At 42.7% G+C, this 13,273-nt stretch overlaps 1 protein-coding gene across 2 annotated transcripts in view; it reads right to left on the bottom strand.

The window, feature by feature from the left end:
- The window catches only part of SLIT3 (slit guidance ligand 3), an 815,836-nt gene that overhangs the window by 128,047 nt on the left and 674,516 nt on the right, over positions 1-13,273 (bottom strand). For both annotated transcript variants that reach the window (XM_043985299.1, XM_043985300.1), the window contains 2 exons: positions 3,024-3,167; positions 1,687-1,850 (listed from right to left, as the gene is read on the bottom strand). In XM_043985299.1, coding sequence (XP_043841234.1) covers positions 1,687-1,850; positions 3,024-3,167 — 308 coding nt within the window. The remainder of the gene's footprint in view (positions 1-1,686; positions 1,851-3,023; positions 3,168-13,273) is intronic.

Here is a 13,273-nt window from a genome sequence, read left to right on the forward strand (position 1 = left end):
CTTCTGTCTATACTCTCCATCCCAGGCCAAGCCAGTGCCAGTCCCATCAGAGATAGAGAGATTACAGCTGGCAGACGTTACCCTGTCCTTCTCCTCATCTTCTCCCCACATATTCCCATCTTAACCTCTGGGTTGGAGTGTCCAAGAGCAATTTAGATCAGAACACTTAATTAGATCGGCCCAGGCTTGACAGGAGGGAGGTGTGAGTAGGTAGAAGGATGCTAGTGTCAGCCATCACCTCTTCAGGCCCCCAGAAAAGGATGGGCTTGTTTGAGATAGCAGCCAGGGGCTTAGAGGAGAAGATTTTCCACCCTGAGACACTGATGGACTTAGGAAAGAGCTCAGGGAGGGGTTTGTAAGATTTGGCTCCAGAATGAGAGAGGACATAATTAAACGCGGCCAGAATTTTGGTGGCAAATTTTCATGCTCTGGGAGCCAAAGCTTCACAGTGTGTATGCAAACTGCAGCAAAATTCTCATACTACATCAAAGTCCTGGGGGGAAACACACTCTCGGTCCTCTCAGTATGTCAGGTGAAGAAAATTTTTATGTTTCCACTTGGGACACAGTACTAAAAGGTCCAACACAGATAATAAAAACAATGCCCAGGAAGCAAGATAAAGCTGCTCACTGTTTCTAGTTACCAGGAAAGTCCTTTCCTCTAGTGACTAGTTCATGCACACTCAAAGAAGGCTAATCTCCAGAGGAAACTCTTAGGAAAGGGGAGGAGAAATAGGATGGGGGAGGGGGGAAGATGTGAAGGAGTGGGGGAAGAGAGCTTTTCTTGCTGACACAGATTGCTAGAGTTGTCCACATCCAATCTTCGCACCTCATGCTATCAATCTCTCACCACTGAGAGTACAATCTATCATGGTGATTTTTCCAGTAGAAAAAAGACATAAATGATAGTAATTTTTATCCACACACTTGTCTAGCTATTCAGTCAATAAGAGCTATTTCTCTTCCGACCAGGACGAGCTGAGAGACTTCCCTGTGCACTGTTGTCCCTTCAGGGGGTGCTCCAAGACCAGCTGAACTGATTCCAGAGAAGTGCAGGGCAAGTTAAAAGCCAGAGATCTAGACCAAAGGCTTCCAAAGCAAGCCACTTCCTCTTCCCATATACCTGACAAATAACCTAACACCTCTCTGGGCTTGGGTGGGGGGCAGGGAATCCAGTCAAGTGGGAAATGAACAATTGCATCGAAGGTGAGGTTGAGGAGATCACCTAGGATAACTTGTAGCCTGGCTTGGGATACCAAACAATCTGAGTTTAATTTCTGCACTTTAGGGAGCATGCTTTTCTTTTTCAAAGTGAACCATAAGGACGCTAAAACATATGCATGCAAATGCTATCTTCTCCTGGTTCCCAACCAGACTAAGATAACCTATAGATCATGTTTTCTCTTTCCGTTCCCATTCCCCCACCCCCTCCATCCTGCCCCTCAGCCCAGCCCAGCTTTTGTGTGTGTGTGTGTGTGTGTGTGTGTGTGTGTGTGTGTTTTCTTTTAAATCCATAAGGTAATTGGTTTTCTGGAGGGCTAACCAAATTTCTCCAATTTAATTTGCAAAGATGCTCCGTGAGGATCCATTACAGCACATACTGTCCTGCAGATTGGATTAGTGGCCTCTCTGGGGCTGCTGATTTCTGAATTGAAAAGCGTGGCCCTGGCCAGTATAACCCGATTACCTGAGCAGCGGAACTTCTTGCTCTTGATTTGGCTGATGCGCTTGTTGGCAAGGCGCCTCGGGCTGCTGCAGCGGGCCCCACTCGTCTCGATTGGGTTATCCTGGAGGTAGTCAGCCAGCCACTTCAAGTGGCAGTCGCACACAAATGGGTTTTGGGCTAAATGTCTGTGGGAGAGACAGGGTGGTTAATTAGGAATGACCCGTGACGACACGCCCCATTGCTTTTCCCCCTCGTGGTAGTCATAGAATCCCGGGTTTCTGCCACTCTTGGTCCCAGCCAGACTTGGGGGGTGAGAACAGTGAAGGTGGGGGCCTGCTGTTAGATGTGACTTACAGAGAGGGCACGAGGCCTGTTACATAGAAATGGCAAACGTGGGAAGAGCAGGCAACTAATTTCCCTGTGCTCACCCTCCAGTTTTCCCTTCTCTCCAGCTTTATATGGCTCCTGTGTCAGAATACCTTTCTTGCCCTACCCCAAGCCCATGGAATTCTCAATATCAAAGGCAGGCTTCAGTTTTTTTTTTTTTAAAGTGAGGCAATTGGGGTTAAGTGACTTGCCCAGGGTCACACAGCTAGTAAGTGTTAAGTGTCTGAGGTCAGATTTGAACTCAGGTACTCCTGACTCCAGGGCCGGTGCTCTATCCACTGCACCACCTAGCTGCCCCCAGGCTTCAGTTCTTAGGGCCTGTGTCTGCTTGCTGTGAAAATACGCATGACACAAAACAACCTCAGAAGGCTTCCATATGGTTAATAATTCAGTCAACAAACAGTGCCATAAGGTCTGCAAAGCACTTTAAAAACATTATTTCATATGTTCCTCATAAAAGCCCTCTAAGGTGGGTGCTCTTATTATCCCCTTTTTACATATGAGGAAAATGAGGCCTTCAGAGTTTAAATGGAGGACTAAAGGTCTTCTGCAGGAAGCAAATCCAGGTCTTACTGACTCCAGGGCTAGCATTCACTATGCCACACTTCCTCTTTAAATTTAAGACATGTGGCTGAAAACCAGGCTGGGATGTGTAAGTAGAACGTCAGTTGTAGGGTTTGGGTCTCTAAACTTGGCGCCTGGATTTGTTTGCAACTCTTAATAGTTCACTCAAAAAAATTAAGACGTTTCCCTAGTCCTTGGAGTGAATGGCTAATGGGAAGTGTTAAAGACTAAGGGCCAAAGATGGCAGGCTGAATGCTCCCTGCTAATAAAGCATGTTAGCAGGATGTCTTGGGTGGTCTCAGTGACTGAGTTTTGAGGTGCTCATGGTCAGCTGAGTGTCTGCTGTAGGGTCCCACACACCTGCAGCTCTTCCCAGAGATCCACACTGCCAGGGCCCATATACTCACAATGTCTGGATGGACTGAAGAGGAGCAAAGAGACCTTTGCTGATGGTTTGCAGTTTATTGTCATACAGGGAGAGCAGGTGGAGGTTATGCAGATCTTGGAATGTGTTTACCCGTAGACAGTTGATCTTGTTGGCATTGAGAAGCCTGGAAGCAGAGGAGGGGGTTATACATTAATCCTTCTAATTACCAGAAGAAGAAGGCTAAGCTTTGTTGTGGGCAGAAAAGCTCCAATTACTCTTTATTATAAGGACTTTGGGCTTCTGCTACTCTTGAGGAAAGAGCTATAACCACAAGGGCCTTCATAAAACCTTCAAATCAAGCCATCAACAAGCATTTATTAAGTGTCTACCATGTGTCATGTACTGGCAATACAAAGAAAAAAAGAAACGACACACACACACATACAAAACATGATCACAATATACCAAATAACACAAAAAGCAGTCAAAGATGTATTAAGCCTAATATACCGGTGCTTATACTAATAATAATAGATAATGGCCAATATCTGTCTATCCATCCAACTATCCATCCATCCATCCATCCATCCATCCATCCATCCATCCATCCATCCATCCATCCACCCATCCATCCATCCACCCACTCATCCATCCATCCATCCATCCATCCATCCATCCATCCATCCATCCATCCATCCATCCATCCATCCATCCATCCATCCATCCATCCATCCATCCTTCTATGCTTTACAGAATGCTTTATAAATATTAACTCATTTGATTCTCAAGACAACCCTGTGGAGTAGATGTTATCATCAGCAACCTTTTATAAATGAGGAAGCTAAGTCTGAACAAAGTTAAGTAACTTGCCCATGGTCGTATAACTAAGTAAGTGTCTGAAGCAGGAATTGAACTCGGGTCTTTCTGATTCCAAGCTTAATGCTCTCGCTTGCTATTTCACACTGGGAATGATTTCTATTTCCCTACAAATATATAAACAATAAATCAGATATATCCACGTATTCAACAGCTTTGGAATTCAGGGATTTAGGAATTCCAAAAAGAAAAGCCATTTGACACCATCATTTACAGGATTCTAGATCTGGAAGGAAATTCTGTGGCTTGCTAAATCCAGTCTCCTCATTTTATCTATGAGGAAACTGAAGCCCAGGGATGGTAAGTGACTTGCTCAATGTTACACAGATAATGTTACAAACAGGATTTGAACCCAAGTCTTCCAATACTATAGTTAGTGCTCTTTCCCTGTATACACTGACAGGGAATGGTTTTTGAAAGAGTGTTCCCTACAGTTTGGAAAGACCAGTCCAACCAAGTTGCTACATCATAGATTTTAAGACCTTGTTGGAGGGGGCAGCAAGGTGGTGCAGTGGATAAAGCATTGGCCCTGGATTCAGGAGGTCCTGAGTTCAAATCCAACCACAGACACTTGACATTAGCTGTGTGACCTTGGGAAAGTCACTTAATCCTCATTGCCCTATGCAAAAAAAAAAAAAAAAGACCTTGTTGGGATCTTCCCTCTTTTAAGGGTCTGGTTCACACACAAGGTTCATAAATACCTGAGCAGTAAGAATGGAGTCCAATCTAAAATGAATGTCATATCAAGGTTCTTTGGTCTAAAATTATTTTCTTAATGAATTCACCTGGAATTGATTGTTTTACTTTGGATAACGCAGATGCTGAGGAGTTCAAAACAAAACAAAACAAAACAAAAACATCTTTCCTCTTGAGGGGGATAGTTGCTTAAAGGAGGTTTCACCTTGTCTGGCCCCAATGTGAATAGCTATTTTACCCTCATGGTAAGTGGGCAGAATAGAGACCATAGGTTGTATCTAGAAACTCTTAAACTAGGATCCATCATTAATCAAAGGAGCACGGGAGACATGGAGTCGACAGAGTTGGCACACCTGCTTTCATGGGCCAGTTGCTCTGTGTTTTTGGCTGTATTGTCTGAGCCATTCATAGAAATGGCATTTCTGTCTCTATCCGCCTTAGGGTGAAATCTCCTAATTGGTCTCCCTGATTCCAATATCTCCCTTTTCCATTCCATCCTGTACAAAACTGGCAAGATAATCGTCCTAACCCACAAATCCTGCCTCATCTACTGAACAACCTTCTGTGGCTTATATTCTCTCTAGGATAAAATATAAGCTTCCCTGCTGAGCATTTGAGGCCCTCTACAAACTGGCTCTGACCGACCTTTGCAGGCTTATTTTACATGACTCCTCTTCACAATTCTACCTTAGAGCCAAAGTTGGCTGACTTGCTGTTGTCCAAACAGCCCATCTTCCACATCCAAGTATTCTGAGAGCTATTCCCCATGCACTTCATCCTCAACTGCACACTTCTGAAGCTCTACCTTCCCTTAAGGCTCAGCAAGGTGCCACCTTCTTTAGGAAGCCTTTCCTGCCAGCTCACTTCACTGTCCCATTGTTGTTGATCTGGTCCCTCCTCAAATCATCTTGTACTTATTTGCGTACAAGTTGTATTTCCCCACCCTAACCCCAATTAGAATGTAAGCAGGGCCTATTTTGTTTTTGTTTCTTGATTCTTAGCACATAGCACAATATCTTGCATATAGTAGGTATGTAATATTTATTGAATTTAATTTAGCGTACAGGTGAGAAAACTGATTTGCCATGCATTCTCCAGATATATATATCCAGCATGGCAAGTGAGATACAAAACTGCACCCACGACTTGGTTAATGGACAAAGTCCCAAGGCACTCATTTAGTTTTGCCCCGCAGCTAACAATTGTTTGTGTGTTATAGTGCTTTTATAATTTTCAGAGTCCTCATGTACATGATATAATTTAATTCTCATAACAACCATATGTGGGCATGCAGGGCTAGTATCAGCTTTTACAGTTAAGATAATTGACTCTCAGAGAGGTTAAATAACTTGTTCAAAGGTTACACAGGAAATTAAGTGTCAAAGTTAGAACTTGAACGCAGACCTCTTGATTCTATTAGTTACAGCGCTGTAATGATACAGCCTCAGAGCTCTACACTATGGAGTATTTTAATGCTACATTATTATGGCATCTATTAGCTTCTCTATACTGTGGACTTTGGAGATTTTCCATGAAATCTGTACCTGTCTCCCTGTTCATGCTGTTCTCAGCTTTTTTTTTCTAAGAGCATTCTATGCCAGTTTCCACCAAATCCTCCCCTCTTCTTATATTTCCTATTACTCTCAAAGGCACCACCAACATCTCAGGCACCAAAGCTCAAAACCTTGTTGTCATCTTCAGATCCTCAATTCAAACTCAAATCCTGTCATTTTTATCTCTGCAACCTGGCTCATAGATGTCCCCTTTGTTTCCATTCACATAAGCACCTCTCATCACCTCTTGCCTGGGCTGTTGCAGTAGCCTTGATTTCCCTGCCTCCAGTCTCTCCCCTCTCCAATCCATCCCCCTTTCAGCTTCCAAAGTGGTTTTTCCAGAGCTCAGGTCTGACCGTATTCAATAAGCTTCAGGTGATTATTGAACTCCCTATTACTTCAAATATAAAATCCTCTGTTTGGCACTTAATGCCCTTCACAACCTCCCCTTTACATATCTTTCCAATCTTCTTACACTTACTCCCCTCCATGCCCCCTACAATCTAGTTGCCTGTTCTCACTAGCTTACTACTTCTATGACTAGAAAGGCGATTCAATTCACCCTCTTTTCCTGCTTTTTTAAAAAAATAAAAATATTCTATTATTTTCCGGTTACATGTAAGGATAGTTCTCACATTTTGTTTTCATAGGATTTTTAGTTCCAAATTTATCTCCCACCCTCCCTTTCCTCCCCCCTCCCCAAGACGGAAAGCAATCTTATATAAGTTGTGTGTGTGTGTGTGTGTGTGTGTGTGTGTGTGTATACAGTCACATTAAACATATTTCTGCATTAGTCATATTGTGCCTACTTTTTTATATATAGGATAAAAGGGTTAGAATAGCTGATTTCAAGGGAGGGTGCCTTCTAATACCTTGTCTCCCCCAATTGCAAATGAGATCCTCAATAGCAAATAGCAAATACTGTTTTAATTTTCTCTTTGTATTTCTGTCTTTAACAAAAGGTGTTCAATAATTTTTTAATAATCCAGTTGCATTGGCCTTGTGGTTTCCCACATACTACAAGCCATCTCTTGACTGTTAATCTACATGGCTGTCCTTCGTGTCTAGAATTCTGTCCCTCTTTACCTCTCACCCTTAGATTCCCTGGTTTTCTTCAAGATTTAAATCTCTGGATAAAGCACCAGCCCTGGATTCAGGAGTACCTGAGTTCAAATCCAGCCTCAGACATTTCACACTTACTAGCTGTGTGACCCTGGGTAAGTCACTTAACCCCCATTGCCCCCACAAAAAAAAAAGATTCAAATCTCACTTTCTATAAGAGCCCTTCCTTGTTCTCACCCGGATCCCTAGGCCTTTCCCTTTAAAAATAATTTCCATTCTCTCCCTCTGTCTCTCTCTCCACATATATGTATATGTAGATATATGTAAATATGGATATATACAGACATAGATTTCAATTTATCTCATATACACATACTTATTTGCATGTTGTCTCCTCAATTAGAATGTGATCTCCATGACTGCAGGAACCAACCATGTTTTTGTCTTTCTTTGTATTCCTGGTGCTTAGTACAATGGCTGGCATATATTAAATTGCTGACCGATTGACGATTTTATCTTATAAACTCTGGCCAAAGGCACCAAACAACCATTTGGGCAAGAATACTTCTTAGATCTCAGGAATGACCTTCTCAAGGAGAGAACCAGTCAGAAAAAACTAAAAGATGGGAAGACTTGGGAATAACTTGGATTCACTGGTTGAGAACATTCACAAAATTCTTAAAAAACAAAAAAGACAGCACCTTCTGGGGGAAAAAACATATTGTATAAACAAATCATTTAACAAATTAGTTGGTCTAGCAGTTCTGGAGAAATTAGTTTGTGTTTTCTAAGTAGATCTGCAACCATTTGGTGAGGAATTCTGGGCTCTGGGGAAAGCTAGTCCTTGGTCAAGGTCTAGGCTTGGAAGTACTGCCCTATTCTATGTTTGGAGAGTGCTGTCTCCCCTATCACCCTGGTCTCTCCTGGGCTGTTTTGAGGGATCAGTTGCATTCTTTTTATTTCAGACTCGTGGATCAATAGTATAACCAGTAAGATGGGATGGTGACTGTGAAATGTCTCCCAGATGACAAAGCATAGAATTACCCTTAACATGTACAGTGAAACAGGTCTAGATCCCAAAAAGGGACAGAATATTCTTTCTTTTTTTTTTTCTTTCTTAAATTGTTCAGCTCCCTAAGGTACAAAAACGTGCAGATGAAGATACAGGAAAGCTGCTTGGTCTTAGAATGTACCATTTTTAAAGTCTGGGGAAAGCCAAATATTTCTCCAGCTTCCATGAGGTCACAAAGTCTGTAGCTCCACCCTATCTCTTCTCTCGGAGGGAGATTAGCTTTACTTAGGCTCACTCAATTCTCCTGTTTAACAACCTATGAGTTTTCTGGGCTGGTGGTATGGAACTAGAAAATCTAAAAAGAAATGCTTCTTAGAAAACTTGCAGCAAAGAGAATTGCTCAACAGGGGAATCAACAGGTTTCCAAACTTAGAGCAGTGTGGGGAATGGGGAAACAACAAATAGCCAAGGCGAACTAGCAGGCTGGCAATAATGAACCAGCAGGCAGGCAGCATCATTCAAGACAGAAGCCTGCTTACTGCTGAGAATGCCGAAATCATGGGAAGAAGATTACCCCAAACTGGTACATCCAAAGCCTGAATATTCTTCAGCAAAATGATGGGGATCCCTAAATGAATTATATGTAACAAGTACTATAAAGAATGAAAAATAGGCAAGGATACTACTCTGAATTCCCCAACTATAATAGGAAGTAATTATCTTTGAGAGTGTATAGAATTTATAGTTATGAGCCACCTTATCTTGCTCCCTTTTAAACCCCACCGCCATCCCCAAGCCTGCTCTCCTTCTGTCCCACAATATAATGAAAATGCAATGAAGACAGAAAAGCAGGATTACTTGCTTATGATGCAAAAGGGAACCCTTGCAAACAGATCATTTTAGAGGCTGTCTGGGAAATTCTTAGGTTCAGAAATTACACCTGGTACCCTTATAAGCTGAATTTACAACAGTTATGCCTGGGGGGCCCAATATCCAAGAATCTGTGAATGCCTACCTGATTATTTCTATTACATTTGAAATATTGAGCCCTGGACCTCTATCTCAGGTTAAACCACTACTTGATAGGGCTGTCGATGGCATAGGACTATCACAAGTACCAGGAATGGCTTGGTTATGCCAGAGAAAAGCTCAATGGGATTGCCTGTGGGTCAGATCTTAGAGGAGAGATGAACTGGTGAGCCCCCCCACCCCAGGAGGCTGTTGCACTACTAATTCTCTCTGGGCTTCCTGAGGGATGGAATGAATCCCTGAAGCTGGCTTCCCTAGTAGGCTACATTGCCTGCTCCCTAAGGGATAATGGGCAAACTGATTTTAGGCTAAGAGTTGGGGAGGAGGGACAGTGGTACTGGCAGGAGGTTTGTTTTTTGTTTTTGTTTTTTTATTTTTAGGCAGGGCAATGAAAGACGCCAGTTTTTGAAGGACCACCCTTTTGGGGAGGAGACCAACGGCATGAGCTACGCACGCCAGTCTGCCTGCTGCACACGTCAGACTGCTTGCTGAGCACTCGACTTCCGGGGTGCGAGCTTAAAAGGCAAGGAGAGAATGGAAGTGGAGCTTTTTTCCTGCTCTGCTGGTCTCCTGACTGCGCTGCACAGGCTGATGCTGATGAGAGTTTTCGACTGGGCCCAGCTCACGGTTAGCAGCAGCACACGGTCTCTCTCTCTCCCCAAAGGTGGCCTTCGGTTTTGGTGAGTTTTATACGGAATATAGACTAAGCTTAGACTTAAGATGATTTGTATTGTGTTTCTACTTTCCTATCCTTCTAATCAACATCACCTTGTGACTACCATACAATAAAAGCTCTAACTAGAAAACCAGAAGCTTCTTCCATTTACTAGTCTGGGAGATAAATTAAGGGAAAGGTTAAAGAGGGGAGATTTATGATCTAATATCCAATTTTAAATCTCACAGCAATGAAGGTTAAGTGACTTGCCCAACGTCATGCAGCTAGTAAGTGTCAAGTGTCAGAGGCTGGATTTGAACTCAGGTCCTCCTGAATCCAGGGCCAGTGCTTTATCCACTGCTCCACCTAGCTGCCCCTGGCAGGAGTTTTTGAGAGGTCATTTATTCTCCCCCTCCCCAGCCCCTCCTTGAGGCTGTATTAATTTATGATCATCAGATATAGTATCTTCTATTCTTAAATACATTCACAGAGAGAGAATCTATTCCTTATTCTTTGGTCAACTTGCTGAAACTTCGTCACAGAGGAAACCTGTTAAGCTCTTCTCAGAAGAGTAAGGGATCCATAAGTAGAAGGAAGGATGGAGGCTGAGGGAGACAGACTTCCTCAGATTTTAGGCATAACAGAAACATCCATCACTTAGTCTTTTTTCATTAGTAATCTCTGAATGTCCCATAATCCAGAAAGAAGGATGAATAATTTGTCACTATATGCCCATTCAAACCAAGTTACTGATTACCATGTGATCAAAAACATGAACTACTTTCCTGTCAGAGGAAATTAAGGGAAGTGGCATGTTAGAGAGTGGGAATAAAATTATGTCATCTTATAAATTCATTTCCCAGCCCCAAATCTATGATGCACCATGTCTCTCTCCTTTTCATGGAGTACTTTTGATTTCCACATATGCTACATGTCAGGAGGCATTAACACTCAAGCGCATAGACTAAAAACAATAATTGTGATTAACCAGAGAGTTAAGATCCAATTCTTACCATGACTTGTTGCTTTTGAGGAAAATGAGGCAGGATGTGGAAGATGCTTGACAGAATGAAACCTAGAGCTCGAAAGTATTCATGCACAGTATAAGCTCCGGCAGACTTCCAATTGGGTTGGGGGTTGCCCTAAGAGTTAGAAGTTTTTGGCAGCCTCAGTCGCTCCATGTGTACTTGCCATCATGGCTGCTAAAGGCCCCCAAACATCTTGCATTCTCATTCTGTTCTACATCCAAATAAGATGGAGGCATCATTATCTCCAGCTCATGGTGTGGAAGATAAGGCACATGCTGAGGTGTGAAAGATTACTTATCTATCTCCCTGACTCCCTAAGCAGACCAATGAAGCAAAAGATAACCTAGAATATTCCTGGCCAAAAACTCGAGCAGGTCCAAGACCCATAGCTCCATCTGCACCTGCTGGTCTTGGCAACGTGTCCTTGGCAGTGAACCAGCCTGAGGGGCAGTGGAGAAACTTAAATCCAAGTCCCCATGGCAGCCAATTCATCAGCAGTTACACTAGGCCATTGCTACAGGGTTTGGAAAACACAAACATCTGGAGCAAGGCTTAACACGTACAGGTTGTACTAAAATCACTTTGGCAACTGCAGTCATTCACATGTTGGATTAGTGGCTCTGAGCTATCATTCTGGACTATATTAATATTCTCCCCACCTGTCTGTTGATCGGTGGTAAGATGGCAGCTCTGCTCCTACACAATACAACATTGATCTGAAATGCAGTAAACACATTCCAGCCTCCTGAGTTCAAGGTCTAATCAGAAAACTGATGTCTAGAGAATTCAATTCCCTTTTAGGGGAATAATTTCTGTTCTAAGGAAATGTTATTCTAGTAACAGAAGGCCCAGTGTTCCTGACGTGGGAGATGATTCACTAAAACCTCCCTCTTTCCTTAGAAGTGGGGCCTCTGTTTTCTAAAACACCACCAGGGACATAGGTAACTTGCAGAAGTTCCCTGGGTTTCAGCAAGGCCATTCCCTCAACAGTAATAAGTGAAGAAAAGTTTGAATTGGAAGCATTGGAAATACTCAAAATTACAGGAAATCTTCTCGCTGGTCTTCTGTAGGTGCAGAGAAGGGACATCCAGTTTAAGTGCATGATGAATAGCTCTATTGTTGTGACTATCAGAGGAGGCACACTACAGGCACAGTGGGTATTCTAAAAGACATGTGCCAGTACTTGCTTCAGGCCCATAGGGGAGAACTCAGAGTCACCCTTGCCTTGGCTTAGCCCCAAGTCCTGGGTAAACTACCTTCCCTGATTGGGAATGACCCTGCCTACCTTACATCTGTTAAAACCACACAGAACACCTCAGACAGAGATCAGCATTATGTTCCTCTGAGAGACACCAGAAGAAGCGAAGATCACTGCTTTTTAGCCCCAATCAGTACTAAAGGATGGCTATCAAAGAGTTATCTTGACAACTGGGGTGAACTAATCAAGAATGTGATGCATAGCAGAGTGGCAGACAGGGGGTTCCTGAATAGAAATGCTCTATCTTAGGTGATCTCCTAAATGGTAAGAGTAATAATAATGATGGTGATGATAGCTAGCATTTATATAGCACTTTCAGAATTGTAAAACATTTTCTATGTTATATTATTTGATCCTCACAACAATCTTGGCTGGTAGGTGCTATTATTTTCCCCATTTTACAGGTGATGAAACTGAGGCTGGGAGAGATTAAATAACTTGCCCAGATACTAGGGAGTATCTGAGGTGGGATTTTAATTCAGATCTTCCTGACTCCAGGTCCAACACGTTAGCCACTACACCATCTAGCTAGGGTAGGCTAAGGCTTAAAAGACCAATAGCACCTACCACTGATGAAATAGAAAGAGATGCATCTTTTAGTCACTGTATTCTATATGGTCTACACATAAGCCAATCAAATGACAAGCATTTATCAAGTACCTACTGTATGACAAAAATGCTAAGCGACTCCCATGGTGGGAAGGGTTCCATACACACACACACACACACACACACACACACACACACATATACACAGAGAGATAGATGATAGATAGGTGGATAGATAGCATGGGAAAGGAGAAAGAATTACAGGTTTGGAATCTCAGGTTCAAATCTTGGGCTGTGCCATTTATGATATTGATATGATATGATATTGGTCTGGTCATTTTATCTCTTAGGATTGTGGTCCCAATGTAAAACGAGGGATCTAGATTACATGACTTTTAATAAATATATCTTCCAACTCTAGGTCTACGATCCTATTATTGATGATAGAAGAATTCCAAACACATAGCAAGAAAGAACACCCAGATTCATTTACCATTAGCTCTAGCAGAGCAGCTGCTGGCTGCTGGAGGCAGAGTCATGGGCACATTGGGATGGCCTGAGGGTGTCCATGA

The sequence above is a fragment of the Dromiciops gliroides genome, chromosome 2 (assembly GCF_019393635.1).
Source record: "Dromiciops gliroides isolate mDroGli1 chromosome 2, mDroGli1.pri, whole genome shotgun sequence".
Lineage (NCBI taxonomy): Eukaryota > Metazoa > Chordata > Mammalia > Microbiotheria > Microbiotheriidae > Dromiciops > Dromiciops gliroides.